This window comes from Psammomys obesus, unplaced genomic scaffold (genome assembly GCF_907164565.1).
Source record: "Psammomys obesus unplaced genomic scaffold, mPsaObe1.curated_primary_1811, whole genome shotgun sequence".
NCBI classification, from domain to species: Eukaryota; Metazoa; Chordata; class Mammalia; order Rodentia; family Muridae; genus Psammomys; species Psammomys obesus.
Window position 1 is genome coordinate 410,910 of NW_026596415.1, and position 25,203 is coordinate 436,112.

Consider the following 25,203-nt stretch of genomic DNA (forward strand, 5'->3'; position numbering starts at 1 on the left):
AGGCACACATAATAAATAAATCTTAAAAATAAGTTTCAATATGATGCAAATCATGACAACAGACATGTATGAAAAGATTTAAGGAAATATATCAAAATGATCACCAGGAAAGTTGTGAGTGGTTAAATATTTTATATACTTTTAGTACTTTAAAATGATTTTTGAAATTTATTTATTTATATTTTCTTTTTATGTATGAGTACTCTGTCTGCATGCCAGAAGAGGGACTCAGATCCTTTTATAGATGTCGTGAGCCACCATATGGTTGCTGGGAACTGAACTCAGGACCTTGGAAGGCCAGCCAGTGTTAACTGCTGAGTCATCTCACCAGCCTTAAAGTGATTTCCTATGTACATGAGTTATGTCCATAATCAAGAAAAAGGTAAGAACTTATAAGATGCTGTGTGTGTTTTTCATTTTTATTTTCTCTTACGGATAATTTGCACATCAGCAGATCTTGACTGGTGCTAACTACTTAGGCCAGTCATATCACACATACACGCACAGAGGTCACACAGCCTGTGTCAGGCTGGCTGTGGCAAATGTACATCAAGTTACACAGGAGGAATGTGGGGGCTGGTTCAAACACGCCACCAGACAATGGGACACAGTTGGATCAGGCTTCCTCTCCTGCCTGCCAATTGTTCTTTACAGAGATGTATGTTGCGCAGCAGGGTGACCTCCCGCTTGTACTTCCGTGCAGCAGCCCTCAGTGGGTAAAAAGGATATGGGTTGGCATCTTTTCTGGGTCCCTTTCTTATCCACTCTGGCCTTGACATTGGCACCTGAAGTTCTCTGCTACCTGGTCCGCTAAGCACTGGATCTGCTCTTGGCCACTCCTCCCCACCCTGCTCCATTGTGGGCTGGACATGGCAAATTAAGGAAGAGCCTGGATCTTGGCAAATACACACCTGATATCAACTGTGCCCAGACACAGAATGGGAGGGAGCAGGAGGTGTAAACCCAACACCTTCAGACAAGCCAGTATCTCTACGAAAGTGATTGCAATGGAGCCTAAAACATGTGTAGGCTGTGTGGAACCCTGCAGGTGGTAGTCTCTGGGAGAAGACAAACAGGGAACAGGACTTGTATCTGACAGCAAAGCTGGAGGGTAGATGAGGAAGGGGTCCAACTGGTGCTAGATTATTTAAATTCACGGCTATACACACCTGGGGATTATGCCCCTTTCCCAGTTCGTTCGCATGATAGGTTAGAAACGCCTAGAAAAAAATGAAGGTATACTATTTAAAGGGGGGGGGGGGCTTTCTTGGTGGCTAGATAAAGGATGAGACAGAATCCTGGATTGGGCATGCTCTGGGGAGGGCCATGCGACGGTGAGGGGCTCTCTATTGCTACACTCTGTACAGCAGTGGCTGGACCCACCTGCCAGGTGCCCACAGCTGCTAATAGCAGTCATGGGCTTGCCTTCAACCCCTTCTGCCTTGGAAAGCTCTTGGACCCCTGTGAAATGGGAGCTATGAGGATAAGAGGGTGGGAGGGAGGGTCCCCATGGTTCCAGGACACCCCACATAGGGGCTACATGATGTTGCACTGGGTGGCCCCACAGCAATCCTTGATGAGTGCCAACCCTGTCTTGGCCACTGTTGGCTTGCTAGGTGGGGGCTCTGCCTTCTTCTCTGCCCGGGAGCCTGCAGCAATAGAAAAGCAGAGGGAGAAAGAGAGAAGGGTAAGGAAACAAAACCCTTGACTCATTGGTAGTCCAAACCAAACCCAACCCTCAGCTAGGCCTTGTCCTGGCAGTGTGGAAAATGGCTATGCATTTTCTGGACCCTCTTGTCATTCATTCTTTAGGTTCCAAGTGTAACATTAGTCTCACCCTAGTCAGTTCTTCTCATCATGTTATCTTCTAGGCCTAGCACAGGATATATGGAAAATTTTGTTTAAGGCACTTCAACCTGAGGGTTCATACCTTTCAATTTAGGAAAATGTTCTACTGGTCATCTTCTTCTATTTTGTCTCCCTCAGAATACCTATTAGAGGTAAGTTAAACCTTGTCATCCTGTCTTCTCTGTTTGTAGAAGCTGTTGTATTTTCCACTGTTTGTTGTTTGTTCAGATTAATGAATAATTTCCTCAAGTCTGCCTTCCATTTTATAAAGCACGCTTTCAACTGTGTCTCCTTATTCAATCCATTTAATTTTTTTTCCAGTGGTACTTTTATTAGTGATTAATGTTTTTTACAAGTCTGTTTATCCTTTTTCATACTATCATTCTATTTCATCTTGGGTTTTTGTTCCTTACCTCTTTAATAATTTCAATATGCTTAGACTTGTTTCCTTAAAATAGTTCCCTTTTTAAAGTAAATGTTTTTTTTTTTGTTTTTTTTTTTTTTTTTTTTTTTTTTTGTTTTTTTTTGGCTTGGTTTGTTTTGTTTTTGAGATGGAGTTTTTCTATTTAACCCTGGCTGTCTCAGAACTCTGTAGACTGGGCTGGCCTTGAGCTCACCTGCTTCTGCCTCCTGAGTGTTTGGATTAAAGGCATGTGCCACCACTGTGCACACATATAATGGGGGGGGGTGTGCATGTGTGTAGAGGGTGGAGGACAACTTTGTGGATTTTTCTTTCACTTTTACATGGGTGCTGGAGATCAAACTCAGATTGTCAGGCTATGTAGCCAATGTCTTTATCCACTGAGTCCTCTCACTGGCCCCTGATAGTTCTCTTCCATCAGGTTCTTGGGAAGTAATTTTCTTTGTTGCATTTACTGACTCTAATCATGGTGATTCAGTTTTTCATGGGTTTTAAATTTTTACTATGAGATAATCTTCCTGAAGGTTGTTACAAATTGAAGGCTGCATGCATGTGAAATGTATGCCCATTTTGAGAATTTCTACAAGCCCAGTTTTTTGTGCCAACTGTTAATGACCTGTAAAAACAAAGTTGTTAAGTATGGAGAATCAGAAGGCCTCCCTTATATTGGACATTAAAACCACCAGGCACACAGCCCTGCCTAAAGTCAGATTCCTCATAGGCTGGTCTCTTCTATAAAATGTCAGATAGAAAGACTCTACCTAGTAGCATGGTGAGAGGGCACAAACATGTTCTTCTATATAGGGGCATAGATAAATTATTCTAACAAAAAATCAAAACACCAAATGTACACCACTTGCAAGGGGCCTGATATGAGGCCCAATTTCCACCTCTTGATTTGGTCCCCAAGATAAAAAAAATAAAAATTAGTATAAAGGATCAGTCTACACCTGAAATGTATGTGTTTAGATACAAGGTGTGAATACTGGTCTTGGATGTCAACTTGACTACATCTGGAATTAACTAAAACCCAGATACCTGGGCACACCTATGAGGGAATTTTTCTTTATTAAATCATTTGAAGTGGGAAGATCTACTTCTATTCCAGATCTTTGGAGTGGGAAGATATACCTTTAATCCATATCTTTTGAAGTAGGAATATTCATTTTTGATCTGGTTCACACCTTCTATGGAAGCCTATATAAAGGACATAGAAGAATAAAGCTTGCTGTCTCTCTCTGACTGTTTTATTGCTCTCAATAGCAACTCCATTCCTTCAGTAACATTAGAGCTTACTTCTGTATTCCAGCATATGCTGAAGACCACATGAGGTGGACTGCACAGCTATTGGATTCTTGAACCTTTCATTGGTAGACAGCCATTATTGGACTAGCTGGACTACAGACTGCTGTAAGCCATTTAAATGCCATATATATATATAGATATAGATTTTTATATATGAATTTATGAATCTATATGATATAGATTATAGAATGATTCATTCTATAATTTCTGTTCATCTAGAGAACCCTAATACACAAGAAAGAGTCTGACATTACCTTGGAGTTGGCAAGCTATGGTTCTAAGGTTCTGGCTCATGGAGAAAGCCTGTTTATTAGAGTATGATGGTTCATATAAATTTTCAAGTTGACTGAATTGAGAATTGCCTAATCAGTAAAACAAACCTCTGGGTATGTCTGTGGTGGTATACCACAGAAGGTTAGAATGTGAAGCTTTGTCCTAATCAAAGGAGTCATCCCTTGAAGGATTCTTAATATGATGGCATCACTAGAGGTGGAAGAAGGTAGAGGATCCCACTTGGGGAAGTGAGTTACTGGGGCATGCCTTTGGAGGATATATTTTATTCTGGTCCCTTCCTATGATCTTTTCTGATTCCTAGATATGTCAACTGCTTTTCTCTATCATGCTCCCTCCATCATGGTGGACTGACCCCTCTGAAAGTAGGAGCTCAAATAAACCTTTCTTCCTTCAAGTTGTTCTTGCAGGTTCAGTACACAGGGACAATGGAGGTAGTGTACAAGTACATGAGCTATGGGAAGAAAGAAAGGCAGGTCTAAAAGTGCTGTGCCCTTGAGGCCTAAGTTTTTGGTTTTTCTCCAACAACTCCTCCCCATTTTTTGCTTAGTCTAAATTTAATTGGATATATATATATATATATGTATATATATATATACACATATATATGTGTGTGTATATATATATACACATATATATGTGTGTGTATATATATACATATATATATGTGTGTGTATATACATATATATATATATATATATATATATATATATATATATATATATATATATATATTGATACAGGGTCTCAGTATGTAACCCTGGCTGGCCTGGAACTCTCTATGCAGACCAGGCTGGCCCCAAACAAGGATCCACTTGTTTATGCTTCCCAAGTACTGAGATTAAAGATGTACACCAATGTCCAAGGATATCCACTTAAAACTGAAAGAGACCTCACTAATGAGAAGTTAGAAGTATCTGCCAAACACTGCATCAAAAAAGAGAACAGGATCCCTGATGACTGTAACATCTGGGTGGACGTGAGGTACTCTAAAACTTGTCTCATGCAAAGCACTTTCTGCTCTGGGTGTCTCATAAAGTTAATAATATTTTCAGAATTGTGTTTCTGCTCTTCCAGGTTCCAGTCCTAATAGCAGCTGGAGCTTCTGAAGGCCACAGTAACCATCCAGTTCCTTTCATGGAAAATACCAAATTGGGACTATGGAAGAAAAGCTGCTGGCTGACCAGCTGCTTACACTTGGAAAATAACAGCACAAGGCTCCTGGTACCAAATTTACTAAGAGTTTCAAGACTGTTATATCAAAACATTAACTGAAGCATGGAGCATGTCAGGACATTGTAGGCATAAGGTTATTGGTAATTCAAATGCTGACTTCTTTATCCCCCCGTATCTGTTTGTAAGCCTTGTTCTGAGAATCTCAGTCTCAATGTTTGTATAAACTCTGTCCCCCAATGGTCCCCTGAAATGTCAATAAAGCAGCTTACAGCCAATCACTGAGCAGGGAAGAGAATAGGGCTGGACTTCCTGTCAGCCAGGGGAGGATGAGTTAGAGGAGAGGAAGCAGGGAATTCAGCCAAGGGATTCAGCCATGGGCAGAGGTCCAAGAGACACCAGGAGAGAGAGCTCATGGGCAAAGCTACAAAGTGCAAGTACCCTGGGAGGAAGCCAAATTAGCTTAGAGGGTTAAGAGTAGAGTAATAACAGTTCAGTTATTGTGTTCTGAAGCTTATTATTAAACAAATATAAGAGTCTCAATTATTTATATGATAACCGGGTTAAGAGAGAAACAAAGCTTTTTTAAAAAGTTATGTAAGAGTAACTATAACAGGGAATGGTCAGGGAAACTGCATGATCTGCAGACCCATGAGCCTCTCACCCTGCCTTGTTTGAAATCTGTCTTTTATAAGGAAGGAGGGAAAACCATGCAGGCACTCACTGGCTGAAGACTTGATTACTTTGTCTAGAGGTTTTAACTTGATCCTCAGGAAATCAGCCATTTCTTTGTCTTCTTCCTGTTCCCTGGGAAGATGGTCATGTAGAAGAGAGGAGGGAAATAAAGTCAGCAAGGAAAATGTCAATGAAACTCATAAAGAGGCTAAGTGTAGGGAGAAACATGTTGGCTTTGTGAGTGGTATGGATATGTTATTGTGTGACTTATATACACAGCACATGATTTTGTGTTAGATGAACCCTGTATCTAATGAAGACCCACCACTGTATAAATCCTGGCCCAGAGCTAGAGTGACACATCGAGGCAGAAACAAGGGCATTCTAGTCCCTAGGCACATTGCTGGAGTTCAGTGAAACAGGAAGCATCCCTGTGCCTTCAAGCTAGCTCAGACACCCTGACTCTCACAAGATTCAGGGTCCATCTCAGAGAGAAAGTCACCTCTGCCTTCAAGGTTGCAGGGAATAAAATGGGTTTTGTACAGCCTAGGTAACTCTGGTGAAGTCCTCAGAGAACAGAGATGATGAAGGGGAAGTTGCTCTCTTCATGGAGAGACTTGAAAGGTTTTGTCCTGGGATGAAAATATCCAATACACACAGCTACACCCAGGCCTGGCATCCTTGGGGGCCTCTAGCACAGCTCCAGAGCCAGGGTCACTCCAGGACAAGATTGGCAGATTCAAATAGGAAACTGCAAGTGGGGAAGGAAAGCACAAACTTGGGAACTTGGGAGAAGCTGTCATAGGGGCAGGGTTTTTTTTTTTTTTTATGTTGACAGAAGTTTTGAGAGTTGCTTTGTTGCATACAGAGGATATATAGGGCGCTTTGTCCTCTATCACATGATGTCATTCCTTCCTCCCACCTGCCTAAATGGCAATCAGCTAAGATACATAGGACTTTGCAAGATTTTGGAGGATGAAATGGTTTTTCTCTTGAATATGAAATGGGTTCTGAGGTCAGAAGGGTTTTGTGTCAGGGGAGCAGTGGCAGAGGCCATGCCTGTTTGGCAAGGCCATACATCCTTGGAGCAGACAGTGGGTTTGTGGGGTGGTGCAGGGAGTACAGGCTTAGAATCTAATGGCCTAGAGCCCACCTTAACCGTTCCACTTCAGCATCATCCACCAGGAAGTCTCTCTTCTGCACCAGTCTGTGGATCTTCTGGATTAACTCATCCTCTCTCTGCTTCTGCAGCTTGGTTTTTTCTTTTTCTGGGAGGAAAATAACAGTGGAGCAGCTATGATGATGCATGTCTGCAGCCCCAGCACTCAGGAGGTTGAGGCAGGAGATTTTTAGTTTGAAGCTAGTGTGGGACATGAAACCCTTTCTCAACAGAGCAAAACAGGCAGTGATTATAAGAGGTGGAAACACTGAGTCTGAGGGGCAGGATTGAACACGTGGCTTCCCTACTTCGTTTACTGTGTGAACTTGAAGAGGCAACATGACCTCTTATATGTTTATTTATGTGTGTAAATGTGTCTGTGTGTTCATTCATGTGTGTGCAATCAGGTAGAGGCTAGTGATCAACATTGGGTGCTAGATAGTTTTATGTTAACTTGATAAAAAACAAAAGTCACCTGAGAGAGGGAATGAGAGTTAAGAAAATGCCTCCATAAGACCCCACTGTAGGCAAGCCTGGGGGGCATTTTCTTAATTAGTGATTGATGTGGGAAGGCCTAGCCCATGGTGGGTGGGGCCATGTGTGGGCTGACTGAGCAAGCCATGTGTAGCAAGCCAGTAAGCATCACTTCTCTGTGGCCTTTGCATCAGCTCCTGTCTCCAGGCTTCTGCCCTATTTGAGTTCCTGTTCTGACTTCGTTTGATGATGAACAATGCTATAGAAGTGTAAGCCAAATAAACCCCTTTCTCTGCAAGCTTCTTTGCTCATAGTGTTTCATCATAGCAATAGTAACCCTAACTAGGACAGGTGTTGTTCCTCAGATTCTAGCTACCATTTGTGGTTTGTTTGCTTTGTTTTTGTTTTTATTTGGGGAGATGTTGATTTTAGAGACAGAGTCTTGCTATATGGCCCTGGCAGTCCTGGAACTCACTATGTAGACCAGGATGGCCTGCCTCCTAAAGGCATGCACCGTCATACCCAGATTTGTTTTTTTATCGTTTATTACTTTTTATGTGTATGTGTGTGTGTGTGTGTGTGTGTATCATGTGCCTGCAGGCATTTGCAGAGATGACAAGAAGGCCTCTGATGGCCATGGAGCTATTGTGAACTGCTCTTACAAGTTTGGGAACAGAATCTAAGTCCTCTGGAAAAACAGTTAAGTGCGCTTAACTGCTGAGGTGGTAACCTCTTAACCTATCAGATGACTTTTGTTTTTTTTTTTTATCAAGTTAACATCTCTCCATTCCCCACTTTTATTTTTAGACAGGGTCTCCTCTTGTGTCTGCCACCTTAGCACTGAGATCACAAGCACAAGTTACAATGCCTGGCACACCAATGTGGGCTTGTGCATGTACATTCTAGAGATTAATGCAAGTCCTCATGTTTGAAAGGCAAGCATTTTACCAATTGGGCCTTCTCCCTAGCCCTATGCCATTTTATGGAAGGAACATGTATAAAATGGACTGTTAGCTATGATGTTGCCCACAGGTGTAATGCCAGCACTTGGAAAGTTGAAGCAGGAGGACCATGAGCTTGAGGTCAGCCTGTTTCAAACAAACAAACAACCACACAAACTACAACTTCAGGGTTTTTGTTTGCTTGTTTTTGATTTATTGCAGAGCCTCCTGCAAGCAGCCTTCCATGGGCAGTGAAGGACAGTTCTCACCTCTAATCCTGTTTCCAAATCTCAAAGAACTTGTCACTGCCCATCCCTGGACTGCAAATGGGCAAGCTGCTGCTTATTTTGATCTGTAGAGATCTGTACAGTGGGAGCCTACAGTGGCTTTAAGATTTTTACCTCGTAGTTTTCTTAGTTCTCATCTTCAGCACTTTTTCTCCCTCCCTCCCTTCCTCCTTCCTTATTTGCAACAAGGCTGTCCTTAGCAGAGGAACCCATTAATCCTCAACATAGAACAGATCCCCACTGTCCCCTCCAACCTAAATCCTTGGCCACCTCCTGCCTTAGGACCTACTGCTGAGTCACTGATGTTTTTCTGTGTTCCCTTCAGGGTTGTCACAGAGACATATGATAGGGTGAATACTCAGTATTCAATAAATGTAATGTCCCTCCCACATCCTGTGTCAACAAAAGCAGGGGTCTTGCTTTGCAGGCCTTGAAGCTAAAGTGTAATCTAGGTTGGTCTGTGGACATGCATTCAATTCTCTTGGTGTTTTGTTTTGCTAATGTGACTGCATTGTGGGTCTTCTGTGTATTTTACAGGTGAGGAAACAGAGGTCTGGAAAAGTCATGATATAGGGTCTGAGAGATGGCTCAGTTAGTAAACTGCTTGCCTTTCAAACCTGAGGACCTGCATTCAATCCCCACTACTCAAAAAACAAAACAAAACAGGCATAGTTATAATCTTAGTGCTGGTAAAGTGGAGACAAACAGATCCTTGGATTTCAATGGCCATTCAGTCTGGGCAACTGCAAGACTTTCTCAAGGGAGGTGGACACTGTTCCTGGAGATCAGACACATAGCTGTGTGCACTGACACACAGTATTTACATGTCTTAGGGTTTCTATTGCTGTGACAAAACACCATGACCAAAAAGGAAGTTGGGGAGAAAAGAGTGTGTTAGCCTTACACTTTCACCTTTCTGTTCATCACAAAAGGAAGTCAGGACAAAACCCCAAACAGGGCAGAAATCTGGAGGCAGGATCTGATGAATAGGCCATGGAGAAATGCTGCTTACTGGCTTGCTCTTCATGGCTTTCTCAGCCTGCTTTCTTGTAGAACCCAGGACCACCAGCCCAGGAATGGCCCCACCCACAAGGGGCTGGTCCCTCCCCATGGTCACTAATTGGAAAAATGCCTTACAGCTGAATCTCATGGAGGCATTTCCTCAACTGAGGCTCCTTCCTCTGTGATGACTCTAGCTTGTATCAAGTTGACACAAAACCAGCTAATAAAACATAGGGCCCTGTATATGTTAAGCCTGTAACATGGAACACAATGCAAACATTAAGTAAAGAGTTGTTATTTGTATCCTGTAGAGATCCTAACAAGAAAAAGGTCAGTGCCACTTTCAGTATAGATATTATTTTTCCAGGGGTATTTTTAGTCCATGCATACCTGAATCTGAATGTAAACCCCACAAGACACTTTGAATTGTCTAGAAGGTAAGGCAAGTTAAATCTTTCTTATTGACCTAAATGCCACCACTACCCCTGTGGCAAGCATGGATGATCTACAGCCATTGGTACCTATCATCCATTGGATGAAGGTGCTTAGCTTCTGTGGGTGAGGCCCAGGTGTGAGTCCCTAGACCACATATTGCACTACAGAGCCCTCCCTGCCTTGTTCTCCAGGGGAGCACCAGCACCCATGGACTCTCATGAGGAGTCTGGGGCACAGCTACAGCCCTCCAGACCTTAGCTAGAGCCACCTGATGACTTCCAGATGTGCTAGGCTTCTGACAAACAGCTGTCCTGGGGTTGCTCACCTACATTTTCCAGTTCTCCTTTAGCTAAGCACACCCAGGCTGTCCTGCATTCCCAGCCATAGTACTTCCAGCCACCCAGGGAAGCCTCCTCAGACGTACTCTATGTAACCTTAACAACCAGCACCGACCCAAGTCTCCAAGCTGTGGCCCATGCTCTTTATTCACCCATCACACCCTTCTTATCAACAGTGCTCACCTGCCCACTGCTGCTTGCCAACATTACTCCACCTAGCAGTGTCAGGTCCCAAAGGAACTCAGGACAAATGGCTAACTGAGGTGCCTATGAGGTGCCTATTAACACATCAAAGTAGACACTGGCCACCAGGTTCTCCCAGCATCACAAGTACTGTTGCAGAGCCCTGGACCCTAACCCCAACCCCCTACCCTAAACCTCTCCAGCGTAGGGACTGGGTTTTGCTTTCCTTCTTCCAGCTTCTCCTTTTCCATATAACTCAGTCATTTGAGCCATGTGATCTCTTGGTTCCCATGGGCTCTCTTGGTCCTCTTGGCCCCTTCTCCTTCTCTCTTCCTCTCTTGTACCACCTCTCATGGCCCCATCTATTTTGATGGCCATGTTCAGTCTGGACTCCTCCAGATGCCTCTGGCTGTACTCTCCCTTATATCTACAATAAAAACCTCCTCCTCAACCATACATAGGAGCATCATGTCCTCATATTCATTCATCTGGTGCTCGAAACCCGGAGTGGCTCCCTTCCAAGAGACCAAACCAAGCTGATAGTTGTACTTGTTGTGTTTCAGACCTGGGACAAGTGGCTGTGGTGCATATTTAATACACCGAAGTGGACCTGTCCTCCAGGTTCTTCCAGCATCCCTCAGTCTCTACCCCTTATGGGGCATGGCTGGCATACCTTACCCTCTACCCTGAACTTTCCAGCCCAGGGGCTAGGGTTTCCTTTATAATCCAAGCATTTTGGTTCCCTCCCTCTCTTCACATTTTCTCTCTCCCCGAATGCTCATGTTCTTTCTTTTCCCCCTCTGTCTTCCTCCCCATGGCGATTACTCTGGCCTTGTTCCTTGGGACCAGTGAACCTGTCTGTCCATCTTAAGTTTGAGGCCAGCCTGGTTTACAAAGAGGGTCCCCAGGACAGCCAAGGCTATAACAGAGAAACTCTGTCTTGAAAACAAAACAAACAAACAAATAATCCTCAATAAACTCTTTAACTCAAAAGTTTAAGGCACAAACTTTGTAAATTCTTTTCTTTCTTTTTTGTTTTGTTTTGTTTTTTAGGACAGGGTTTCTCTGTGTAGCAGCCCTGGCTGTCCTGGAATTTGCTTTGTAGTCCTCAATCACCTGCCTCTGTCTTCCAAGTGCTGTGATTAAGAGCATAAAACTACTAACTTATTGTAAATGATTACAGATAATTAAGACATGCAAATTAATGGTCAGCCACCTTATAAATGGTCAGATTTTTTAATGTGCCCAGAACTGTGCTCATAGTCATGTTATATGCAACTGTAATTCATTTACAGGGACAAGCTTTAATTTTCAAGGTTAAGCCTAAAGCAAGTAACTAAAAATAAGTAAAGAGATCTGGCTGAATATGACATTTAGTTTTTAATGGAAAAAGTTTCCTATGATAGACATAAATGTCAGCTCTGTTTAGAGGTGACATTCATTCACATGGCATTAAGGTGTGTCTCTGTATATTTGATTGTTAATTGCTGAATCAGCAGTGAGCTAAATGCTAACAGATTCTGGTATTGTCTTTGCTATTGAGGAATTTCCTGTCTTATTTCTGGTTGATTAATAAAGAGGCTGAAGAAGGCTGCGGGGGAGGGGGTGCTGGAGAGATAGCTCAGCAGTTAAGAGCACTGTCTGCTCTTCCAGAGGTCCTGAGTTCTCAATTCCTAGCAACTACGTGGTGGCTCACTACCATCTATAATGGAATCTCATGCTCTCTTCTGTCATTCAGGCATGCATGCAAATAGAGTGCTCATATATATAAATAAATAACTTTTTAAAATTTAAAAAATAAAAAGAAGATGCTGAAGAGCCTATGAGTGGGCAGAGGACAGAGTAGGCAGGATTTCTGTTTCCAGTCTAGGGATCCCAGGTAGAGAGAGAAAAAGAGGAGAGGAGGAAGGTTGCTGGGCCATGAGGAGTCACCATGAGGACAAAGATGGAGCAGGAGTGGCCAGGGTGAGATTAGATGGCAAGTAGCATGGAGGCATAAGGCTGGGAAGTATAGGCCAGGCTAGCATAATTAAGTTAGAATAGATCAGTATCTGCCCAGTTATGGTGCTTGAAATTTATAAATTCATGTCATACTTGGGAGGTGTAAAAAACAAAACAAAACAAAATTTTAATTCTAACAGCTCTGTAATGAGAATTTTGGTTTCTTTCTTTTTTTATGACAGTCTTTTAAACGTTTTAAATTTTATTTATCTTTATTTTATGTGCATTGGTTTTTTGCTTGCATGTATGTCTTTGTGAGAGTGTCAGATCTTGGAGTTACAGACAGTTGTGAGCTGCCATATGGGTGCTGGGATTTGAACCTGGGTCCTCTGGAAGAGCAGTCAGTGTCCCTAACCACTGAGCCATCTTGCCAGCCCTGAATTTTGGTTTCCTTAAAAAATACAGAAATACAGAATATGTTTTCATTTTAATCCCAGGTGTAGTGTATGGGACTACTTTAGATTGTCCACAGCACCTGACTATGATTTGCCTTGTGCTCTAGCAGGGGCATGCTTTTGCCAGCTGTAGAGTTTCCCTGACTGTGTGATGTTTGGAATTCTGAGGACTTTTTTTCAGAGGGTGTATAAATGCTAGACCCCCAAGAGAGGTGATGGGTTGTTGGTCATGAATTAAGTAGTTGTGCAAAGAAGAAACAAGAAGATATTAGCTATCCTGCCAGAAAAGATCAAGCTTTTCCCAAGGAACTCAACACCCCTAGTCAGCAGGAAGTAGTTTAACAATATTGCTGCCCCTTTTCTGACCCCTGACTTTATTCAGGGAGCTCTTTCCTTTCCCTTCTATCCTTTTTTCCCTCCTATCTACTGTTAATGTGTTGAAAGTGTAGAAGAAAGGGGCAGAGTGAGAGACCAAAGAATTAAAAGTCAGTGGGAATTGTTTTAAAGTTTAAAGCACAAGGCTAGCTAGGTGGAGACATGTTCAGCCACCTGAGGGGAAGAACTAGCCTTACCGCATATTTTCCTGCCCACTAGAGATACAGTTACTAGGAAGGGAGGCTAGACAATGGTTTGGGGACCTTCCTATAACCAATCAGTTCAAACTGCAGCATCCCCTTTTGTGTTTCAATCAATAAATGCTTGCCAGGCAGGAATTCCCCTGCTTTGGGCACACTGGGAGGGACGGGACTCTTTAAATTACCCAGCTAACCTGAGCATGAGGCTCTCACTGCTTTGGCGGTGAGGGTATGTGAGCCCAAGCTATAGCTTGTAATAAAAAAGACCCTCATGTGTTTTGCAACGGACTCGACTCCTGGTAGTGGTCTTTTGTGGTGTGGCAAATTAGGCACAACAAGAGAAAGGTGGAAGAAAGAAACCACAAAGTAGCAAAAGGCTGACTACACAGTTCCTAACACCAACCCTAAGATCTTCAAAGAAGATGATGGGGCATGGTGACTTTATCTAGAATGTGGTAATGCTGACCATTGGGCAAAAAACTGCCCCACACATTATCTATTGCCAGAGCCATGCCCAAACTGTGGACACTTATTGAATTAACTGCTCGACTCCACCTTGTGAAAGTAGGTCAGTTTTTTCCAAGTTCCTTCAATACAGGAAAATCTTTCAGACCTTCTGGCTTTGGCAGCTGAAAGCTTATGCTGCCCTGTGCAGCAGCTGAAGATGTAATGCTGTCGTTTGTGACATCTGAAGACCTATGACCTCTGTTCCCTAAGGAAGCCATTGAGATCACAAGAGACTAGGGTAATCATCTAGGTAGTGGGTAAATCCCTATCATTTTAATTGATATAGAGGCCATTTGGATTATACTTCCTGCTCTAATTTATCCTTCTCAGATTTCTGATGAGGTTGATGGCTAACTGTAGCTTTGTCAGTTTGGCAGTGGCAAGTACCCAGCTCCTCCCTACAAGGCTGCAGCTGCCTCCTCAGTTCATTTCATATATAAAATCAGGCCCCACTTTCTAGAGCCTGATTTCTAGGTCTCCGGATGAGAATGGCAGATACAGGCACACAGTTTACCTTCTGATAGGTTTCACACTGAAAGAGATAAACTCACAAAATAGATTTCAATGTAACTTTTTATTATACCTTTATTTAAAGGAACTTGCTTTGTGATGGCTACTCTTAGTAATCAACCACTTGTGTTTCATGGTAAATGATTAAATGAAAAAACAGTTTTGATATTTATGTAAGTTGTGAAGGTTTAAGAAAGTAATTTTAAGATATGTAAATGTGTTGGGATGACCTTTCTTCACATTGTATTAAGGTGTGTCCTGTTGTAACCTGCTTAAATTCTATAGCTCTGTTGTGCCCGATTTTCAAGACCCCAAAAGACCACCACCAGGAGTCGAGTCCATTGCAAAACACAAGCTACAACTTGGGCTTACACACCCTCACTGCCAAAGCAGTGAGAACCTCATGCTCAAGTTAGTTGGGTGATTTTAATTAAAGAGTCTGGTCCCTCCCAGCATGCTCAAAGCAGGGAGATTCCTGCCTGGCAAGCATTTATTGATTGAAGTACAAAAGAGGATACTGCATTTTGAACTGATTGTCTATAGAAAGGCCCTCAAACCAATAACAGTCTAGCTTCTCTTGTTTTGGCTGCTCTAGGGGAGAAGGGCCAGTTTCCTAGCAACTGTATCTCTAGTGGGCAGGGTTCTTCTCTTAAGGCGTTGAGGCTAGTTCTTCCCCTCAGGTGGCTGGACATATCTCCACTTAGCTAGCATTCAGGCTTGTGCTTTAAGCTTTAAAACAATGCCCACTGATTTTTAATTCTTTGGTCTCTCAGCTCCTCTGTTGAGACCTACTTCATTTCTTAGCATAACTTTGGCTTGTCTGTTAACACCTGCTGTTTGTATTTTGGTAGCCTGCTTCTGGATTGCCTAGCAACCTATGATGTCATCATGTGTTGCTGGTCAGGTAACCACACCTGGTTACAATGGTTACATTGCTCCTTAAAAGGATCAACCCACCACCTTGTCTCTCTCTTGCCTCTCTTGGCTCTCTTGGCTCTTGGCTTTGCCCTCTCTTGCTCTCTCCCCTTTCTCTGTCGGGGCACTCTTCTCTCTTCATCTCCATCATATAAAATCTGCTGTGTGTATCATCATTGGTCCCAACATTGGTGCTTTTGGCTGGGAAGGGGCTCTCTTGGTAGAACCTAGTCTGGTCATGCCAGGACCCCTTTATATTTGGACCCCTTCTTTCTGACCTGGATGGCTGCAATAGATTTTTTTTCTGCTCTATCTATCCCTAATCACCTATGCCTAAAAATCTTTACTTTCTCTCAACTGCACTGCCCTTACTGTGCACACCTGTCCCGCTTGCACACATCTGTCCTGCTGCTCGCGGCTGCTCAGGTGCTCCGAGCCCCAGGTACACAGCATATGCTACACCAAAATCGGCTTGGGGAAACTAAAACACTCCGCTTCAGACAGACACAGCCTGCTTCGAGGTAAGCAATTACTGGGGACCCTGTACACACACAGATGGCTTTAAATTGCACCACTACCTCAGGTCCCATGGGTGAGATTTTAAATGTCCTGCAAAAGGCCTGCCACTAGAGGTGGCTTGGAGATAAGGGTTTTCAGTTGCGCAGACTCCCATGCCTTGCGCACACAGAGAATTTTAAACTGGCCAGGACAGCCCTGACCACCAGCAAGAACCTGGGCTCCTTGTGCTGACAGAGCTGTGCACAGCACATGGCAAGCCGCCATGTTGATTTTTAAATAGAGAAGCCGGGCCATGAGCTCGCCCCTCCCCAACTCCTGCAAAACTCCAAGCCGTGCACATTCAAACACTGACCTCTAAGGTGCTACTTCCAAGCTTTTAAAATCTTTTCTTCCTGATTTCTGTACACTCTGCTCTTCACATATATATATATATACATATATATATATATATGTATATATATATTAAAATGCTTTAAATTTTTATCTAACAATTTATATAATTTTCTCATTGGGTTTACATTTGTAAGATTTTCTTAATCATAATTAATTCTGTTTATTTTATCTCATTTTAGACTAGGAAAGCAACAAGCCTCATTTTTTTTAAAGATTTTATTTATTATGTATACAATATTCTGTCTGCATGTACACCTGCACACCAGAAGAGGGCACCAGATCTCATTATTGATGGTTATGAGCCTGTCGGGAGCCGTGACTCCAAGCGGCCGGCTTTGATATTTAAATCTCGGTGGAGAGATGGCTTTTAGCAGGCCTTTACTAATGGCAGAGAACTTGCAAGTCCATCTCCTTTTGTTTGTGACAGCAGGTGGAATAGCTTGTGAGGGTCACACCTCTTCCTCTAGCTCCTTGTGCAAATTAACCTATTGTTCTGAGATGTTTTACTGGCTAAAAGTAACTCCTCAAAAAATAAAGAGGTCAGAAGGCTGAAGGCAGAGGAGGAGGCAGAGACTTGAGACTTGCTGCTGCCACTGCTTGCTGTAGCAGCCTGCCTTTTGCTGTGGCTGTCGAGTCTGGACCTTTAAAAAGTTTCCTGTGTGCTGTGTGTTTATTTTATTAATATTAATCCTTACTCCCGACTCAAGAACCGTTCGACTCTGCTGGCTGGCTCCAGCAGATTGGCGCCCGGACGTGGGGCTTGAGAAACAGGGAACCCGTGAAGGACACCGCAGTGTTTGGCTGGCGAGCTCACATTAAATAGAAAGGTTGCGGTGAGTAAATCCCAGAATAAAAATGGGACAAGGCATTAGCCTAGTGTTTTCTTTATGGAACTTAATTAAAGGTAGTCTGTACAAGCAGCAGGAAACTGAGAAAGCTAAACTTTCAGGCTCAGAGAGAAGGAGGTTAGAAAGATGGCAGGCTTCAAGAGAAAATGTTATTATACCATCAGCTCCTCCAGAGGAGTTGTATTGCCCTTCTGATGACAATAATTTCTTGCCAGAAGGAGACTTTGAGGAAGACTTGCATCCTAATGAGGTTGCAGAGTTGGAGGAAGAACCAGATCAGTACTATTCTGAGAGATACCCTCCAATTCAGGCTATGCATGTTAAAAAGCGTAAGCCTTGGCAAAAAGAAATTAAAAGACTGGAGTGGGGCTTGGAGGAAATAAACAGAAAAATTGGAGCATTAACTACTAGCGAAAATGAGGCTCAACCTCCCACTCCAACTCCATCATTGGTGGAAGACTTAGGCCCTCCTCCTGGGAATACTACAGTTTCAATGGCCCAGAAGACAAGGGGACCTTTCCTTTTGTCCACTGTACGAACATCTATATCTGCTTTACAAGCTTCTTTACAAGAAGCCAGGCAGAATGGAAAAGATGTATCTGAGTTTTATAGTTTTCCAGTTTTGGAGCAACCTGATGGACACGGTAATATGGTGCGAGTCCATGCTCCTATACCTTTTAAACAGATAAGAGAATTAAAATCTGCATGCTCCCAATATGGACCTACAGTGCCTTTCACCCTGGCTCTGCTGGAATCCATGTCTACTGAGGCTCTCTGCCCAGGGGACTAGAAACAGTTAGCAAGAGCATGCTTATCAGGAGGAGATAATTTATTATGGAAGTCAGATTTTGCAGAACATTGTCAAGCTACAGCTGAACTTAATCGAGCTCAGCAAATTCCTATAACTTATGACATGCTTGCTGGAGAAGGAATCTACAGGGAAATAGGACAGCAATTGGATTTTGATGTGGCCGTTTATGCTCAGGTCAACACTGCTGCCCGGAGGGCCTGGAAGAAGCTTCCACAAGCAGGTAGACAGGTGGAGGATTTGTCTAAAATCTGTCAGGGACCAGATGAGTTATTTCAAGATTTTGTGGCAAGATTAATGCAAGCAGCAAACAGACTTATAAGTGATGAAAAGTCTGGATTGTTATTAGTGAAACAATTGGCTTATGAGAATGCTAACAGTGCTTGCCAAGCAGCCTTGAGACCTGTTAGAAAGAAAGGAGAAAATGGGGAAAAGGCCAAGGATTAGGGTACTCCGTTACAGACAATAGTACTCATCCAAATAATTAGGTTAATAACGGCTAAAATTCAAAGCTCTCTGGCTGCGAGGTATTTGTCAGCTCTTTCTGGTAAGGGTCCGCCAATTTATTGAAATATCAACTAAAATAACCAACTAGGCTTCGTTTGCTACAGCGTAAATTGGCTAAGACCCCATTTAAAATTAACAACAGGAGAACTAAAACCACTTTTTGACATTTTAAAAGGAGAGGCTAATCCTTTGTCAAAAAGGGAACTTACCAAAGAAGCTCGTGGTGCTTTGCAAAAGATAGAATTAGCTATTGAAAAGCAGCATGTTCAATATATTGATTATTCAAAAGAATGGGGTGCATATATTTTGGCTACTGTTCATACTCCAACTGCTGTATTGTGGCAAGAAGGACCATTATTATGGTTGCACCTGCCTGTGTCTCCTATTCGAGTTCTGACACCATATTATGAAGCAGTGGCTAGTTTAGTTCAAATGGCTCACACAGAATCTCATAAATATTTTGGTAGAGAGCCCTCCTTAATTGGAGTCCCTTTTACCAAACAGCAAGTAGATTGGTTATTTCAAAATGTTGGGCAATAGCTTTTGCTCATTATTTAGGACGTATTGATAATCATTATCCAAAAGATAAATTACTTCAATTTGCCAACGAGCATGCTTTTGTATTTCCTAAAATAATTAAACAAAAGCCATTACCTCAAGTTCCAACAGTATTCACTGATGAATCTTCAAATGGAAAAGCTGTTTATGTACTAGAGGGACAAACTTTTGTTTTACAAACATTGCCAGCCTCAGCTCAAGTTGTAGAATTACGAGCTGTTGCTGCAGTCTTTAAAAATTTGGCTTCTACCTCTTTCAACTTGTATACTGATAGCCATTATATAGCTAAAGCTTTACAAGTCCTAGAGACTGTTAATTAACATATGTTAATACAGCTAATAAACAAATACAAGATCTATTTAGAGAGATTCAACAAAGTATTTGGAGCCGTGTGCAGCCTTGTTACATAGGGCATATTAGAGCTCATTCAGGGCTTCCTGGACCTTTAACTTTAGGAAATGATTTAGCAGATCTAGCCACACGTTTGGCTGGATTAACTCAACAAGAATTGGCTCAAAATTCTCATGCATTACATCATCAAAATAGCAAGAGCTTAAGAAAACAATTTAATATTGCCAGAGAAGCCGCTAGACAAATTGTAAGATCATGTTCCTCTTGCCCTGAACATTTTAATGTACCTCATTATGGTGTCAATCCTAGAAGTTTGACTCCCAATCATTTGTGGCAAATGGACGTAACTCATGTCCCAGAATTTGGGAAACTAAAATATGTTCATGTAACAATTGACACTTTTTCAGGATTTATCATGGCAACTCCCTTAACAGGGGAAGCCACCAAACATGTTATAAGTCATTGCTTAAAGTATCTTGTTGCAATTGGTATACCTCCCATTAATAGAAATCATAAAACGGGCATTCCATATAACCCCCAAATCCAAAAAATTATGGAACGAGTCCATGGATCTCTTAAGAACCAATTGCAAAAAATAAAAAAGGGGGGAGTCATATTCCCAAATATTAATCATGCTCTCTTTATTTTAAATTTTTTGAATGTGGATACACAAGGCTGTTCTGCGGCTGATCGATTGTGGCATCCTAATACCAAAGATAATTTTGCCCAAGTAAAATGGAAAGATCCAATTACTGGATTATGGCAGGGCCCTGACCCTGTATTAATATGGGGAAGAGGGCATGTTTGTGTTTTTCCACAGGACGCAGAGGGAGCCAGGTGGATCCCAGAGAGGCTGGTATGATTTGCAGGAGTTGTTCCCCAGAAAGAAGATGTTCCCGCTGCAGACAACCGTAAACTCTGCCCTGACTAGACTGAAAAGCTGCATTAGACCTGAGCTCCTGACCTGCTCTTGCTTCATTCTGCTCCTAGGAGAAGATGTCATGCAGAAAAACCTCTTATATAATAAACTGGACTTGACTGTTTTGTTAATAAGGACAAACCTCAACAAAATCAAAAGAGAACTAACTGTAAAACTTTAATCTGGCTCTGGTTTTCAGCAGAGCAAAACAGACTTGCTTCAGGAACTCTTGGGGGGTGCTGTAACTGCCTATGTAAATTCTCCTTTTGTTTTGCTGTTTGGAGATGTTAAGCTTTCAAATGGTTCTGTTTGCTCGACAGCCTTTTACTATGGTTCCTCTAAATGTTTCTCAGACTTGGTAATTTACACAGGGAGTCACCTGCTAGTCACTTTTGGAGTGTTACTTTGGACTTGACTTGTGATAGGAGACACGCTCCTATCAGTGACAACTAAAATCTGCCTGAAGGCCTTTTGGTGTGTCAAAGCTGAACTGATCTGCACAAGATCATATCACAGTGTCCACCCTAGCAGAGGTTGGTATTCAGAGACAGGTAAGTTTTCTCTGGGGTGTATGAAAATTCATGTACAAATATTGACCCAAAAATGGGGACATGAATAAAAAATATATACCTTTCAAGAGAAACAACCTAAGACAGGCATAATCTTCTGCTCCATAACTCTTAAGTTATGGCAAAATTTTAAAAATATAAAAAAGGGGGACATGTCGGGAGCCGTGACTCCAAGCGCCTGGCTTTGATATTTAAATCTTGGTGGAAAGATGGCTTTTAGCAGGCCTTTACTAATGGCAGAGAACTTGCAAGTCCATCTCCTTTTGTTTGTGACAGCAGGTGGAATAGCTTGTGAGGGTCACACCTCTTCCTCCAGCTCCTTGTGCAAATTAACCTATTGTTCTGAGATGTTTTACTGGCTAAAAGTAACTCCTCAAAAAATAAAGAGGTCAGAAGGCTGAAGGCAGAGGAGGAGGCAGAGACTTGAGACTTGTTGTTGGCACTGCTTGCTGCAGCAGCCTGCCTTTTGCTGTGGCTGTCGAGTCTGGACCTTTAAAAAGTTTCCTGTGTGCTGTATGTTTATTTTATTAATATTAATCCTCACTCCCGACTCAAGAACCGTTCGACTCTGCTGGCTGGCTCCAGCATGAGCCAGCATGTGATTGCTGGGAATTGAACTCAGGACCATTAGAAGAACAGCCAGTGCTCTTAACCTCTGAGCCATCTCTCCAGCCCAACAAGCCTCATTTTATTTCATTATTTGTTTCTTTCTTTATTTATTTGTTTATTTATTTATTTTTATTGGCTTGAGTATGACTGAAGCAGCGTGGGTTTATTCCAGGGTTCATTTTTTACAGGTAAAAGCAAAAACAATTTTTTTTTTTATTTAAAACTCATTTTAAATTGGTATGGATTTTAATAAAATTTCAAAGTTATAAATGTCTATTCAAATTAAGTTAATTTAAAATGTACATCTAACTGCCTATGTCTTTATTAATTCCTAAATTAATAAATGCTATTTCTCGTGCTGTGTGCTGCCTATGATCCAGATTCATCACTAGGCTTTCTGGCTAATGGGTTTGCTATAATAAATTCAAATGTAATTTTAAAATTGCTTTATACTGTTCTATGATATTGTTGATTTTAAAACTCATAACTTGGGGGTTACTATGTACAGGTTTTTACCAATATTCTAAATTAAGATCTATTAATTTTAGAGTTATTTATGTTAAAACTTGGTTCTTATGCTATATCTTCACTGTCAAAAGGTTAAAATATGCTTGGTCTTGTTTTCTAAAAATGGTATTATTAATCTATAGCGTAGCCTTAGACTTTTATAAGCTATAAACTTTTTATATACTAATCAAACAAAAACTGTTATGCTATCACTTTAATGGACTATATTTATGACTTTTAAGGCTCCAACTTAATAGGGACAAAACCTAAAGTCCTAATATTTAATGGTTAACGAATGCAAATTAATAGTCAGTCATCTCATAGATAATCAAGTTCTCTAACATGTCTAAAAATATATTTATAGTCCTACAGATGCAAACATGGTCTCACTGCCATCTTTAATAAACAGCTGAGGATGGTCCTTGAGTTGGTAAAAATAATGAGAGCCTTCCTGACAGGCTCATCTACAGCAAAAACTATGCTCCATTCCTTGGCTGATACTCTGAGGCTGTTGGCATTCCTGCACAGAAAACAAGATGCCCCATCCTGCCCGGGTATAGCCAAAAGTCAGTTCTGCCAGGTGACTGTTTCAAATGCAGCCAAAGGTGACGCTGGTCCTGTAGCTGCTTCAACAAGCCATGGGTGCCTGCTGGCAGACTGGCCTCTGGAAGTCAAAATGCTCCCAAGCAGGCTTGTCCTCTGTGCACAGCCATGGAGGCTCAACCAGCACAAGAGCCACAGACACTTCTAGCCTTCCAGCTCCTTGGCCTGGCAGAGGACAAATGGCTCCTAGATTCAGCAACCTCCACCACCCTCACCCATCCCAGGGTAACATTGCAGGTCTGTTTTGGCCTCACACTTGGGTCCCATGGACATATTGCCAACTTCTGTGTTGGGAGACTTCAGATGCATTCTCAGTTCTCTTCATGTGCAGGAGACCAGGCCTTAAGCCTGAGTCCTAGAGTTGCTATTGTCAGGCCTAGACACAATATGCCCTGTTGCCAGACTCAAAAAACAGGCCTGAGATGAAACCTTTTAGCATCCCTTCAGCTAAAGGACAATAAATATTTATCGCAGTCTCAAGGTAAATAACTAAATACAAAAGCCTAAAAAACTGTTGTTTGAGGGTCTATGAAAATGTTCTTAGTTTGGTAAATACAAGTTGTAAATGTTTGAGGTTCTAAGAAAATGTTTTAAGTTGGTAAACACAAGTTATAGATGTTTGAGAGTATAAGAAAGTGTTTTAAGATTTGTAAATGCAAGTTATAAAGATTGCAAGGTCTAAGGTGATTTAAGATATCCTAAATAGGTAAAATTACTTAATATTTCCTCCTGTTGCTGTGCTACTGTTATATTGACTGTCCAGAGCTTTGACCTTTATCAATAGAGCTTTGATTTATTAATCTAACTCTAATACAAAACATTCCACTATACTATACACTATCATGGCTCCAACCTCAAGATTTTAAATCTCCATAATGTGTATTTATACTAAAGGTTAAGATCAAATGAACTTTTGCCCCTTCTACTTCATGAAAAGCTTCTGCAGTTGTGATGCTAACATATCTAAAGTTTTATCTCCTTTATAAAACTTAAAAGTAATTCTTGTAAGCTTCAGGAAATCTACCTGAATCCACCTTTCAGGTCAGTTGACCTCCAGATCAGTACTGCACTTATTGCCTGTCTCAGAGTGTTGGATTCCTCCCCCTTCCCTGATTTTGTGACTTCCCTTTCCTGGCTATTTGATTGCTACATTCCTACATCCAACATCAACTAGTTGGTATCCTACCGACTGCTACATTCGTATATCCAACACCAGCCATTTGGTGGGTCTTCATTTCTGGTTGTTGCAAGAGCTTCCTACTGCTCTCACCAACCTACATCCCAATCCTTTATCTAGGACCTCCTCCTCCCTTGGTTAAGACCATCCCTCTACCTGCACGGTTTCTCTCCCTCTTGTGTGTCTACAAAAATCCTAGCTAGGTAAACCGTGTCTGCTATGGGCAACTGGCCATCGCTGACGAACTGTTGGAACAGATTGCACCAATCTACTCCACTGAGTCAAATCTTGCTTTTGGGATGCCTTGACAGGTCACTGACTCCTACCTGACCAATGGGAATAGTCTATTCGTCTATTCCTCTGGATTCTTCTCTGGTATGTCTTCTAGAGAATTTCAGATTTCTACACCTAGTACCCGCTTTAAGGGCCTCTAAGCTTACATACTTCTGTAACCAAACTTGGCCTCAATTTCCTTAGATGACAGATACAAAGCAAAGCCTTTTTAATTACTGCCAATGATTGGGTAAATGGAGGTTCTATCAGGTTTATTGGAGATTCCCATGTTTAAGTCTCTTTGATCCAAACCTCTGTTCACTCTCTCAAAAGTTTTAAATGTACACCTAAAGAAATTTTCTCCATAACCTACTTAACTTTGTCTTCTGCCTATATATGCTTCAGTATCCTTCCAGACCCAGATGTTTCCTATATCCACAACAGCACCAAAGCAGCTACCACAAGTGTTCCAGTATGACCTCACAGACTTCCATCAAGCTGGACCTGCACTTTCCCTCCCAGCCATGGATGTTCTCACAGACCCCAGACAGCATCAAAACAGCCTGTTCTTCCTGGACTTGGCCAGCATTTCAGCCTTTTGACCTCCCTACAGTGCCCCCAGTGTCAGCAGGAAGTAGCCAGAAGAGAATCTATGCCCGTTATTCACTTATTATTAACAAAAGGCTGGAATGTGTGCTTCAGGACCAGAACAGGCAGCTCCAGGTTCTCCAGCATTCCTCATTCCCTACCTGCTGCTGTGTGTGGTTGGCAACTCTCTACTGGCAACCCTCTACCCTGAACTCTCCAGGGAAGGTGCTTCCCCTCCTCCTCTTGATCATGTAATCTGGACATTTTGTTGCTATTTTTTCTCTCCTTTACCCCCTTGCATGGCAACCAAGAGCTGTTTTCAATGAACCTAAATTTAAACACTTTAACTTGTCTTAAATGGAAGCAAGCTCTTTATTTTTTATAGAAAAAGGGAGGAATGTTAGTATCTAGGCAGCAGAGACCATCATCTGTCATCATCTGTCGCCCGCCAGGTAGCCATACCTGGCAGGTGTGGTTATGTTGCTCCTTAAAAGGTTCAACCCACCATTTTGTCGCTCTCTTGTCCTCTTGTCTATTGC

At 42.1% G+C, this 25,203-nt stretch overlaps 1 protein-coding gene and 1 long non-coding RNA gene across 2 annotated transcripts in view; one reads left to right on the top strand and one right to left on the bottom strand.

Moving 5' to 3' along the window:
- Positions 1 to 405: 405 nt before the first annotated feature.
- Bmerb1 (bMERB domain containing 1) overlaps positions 406 to 25,203 on the bottom strand; it is a 108,398-nt gene continuing 83,600 nt past the window's right edge. The window contains exons 4-6 of the mRNA XM_055597728.1: positions 6,867 to 6,981; positions 5,763 to 5,845; positions 406 to 1,649 (exon numbers count right to left, since the gene is read on the bottom strand). Of these exons, the coding sequence (XP_055453703.1) occupies positions 1,537 to 1,649; positions 5,763 to 5,845; positions 6,867 to 6,981 (311 nt within the window). The 3' untranslated portion in view covers positions 406 to 1,536. The remainder of the gene's footprint in view (positions 1,650 to 5,762; positions 5,846 to 6,866; positions 6,982 to 25,203) is intronic.
- Positions 1,759 to 5,731, top strand: LOC129669466 (uncharacterized). Its single transcript, XR_008719031.1, has 3 exons — positions 1,759 to 2,000; positions 3,579 to 3,679; positions 4,943 to 5,731. It is a non-coding gene; the product is annotated as an uncharacterized LOC129669466 (long non-coding RNA).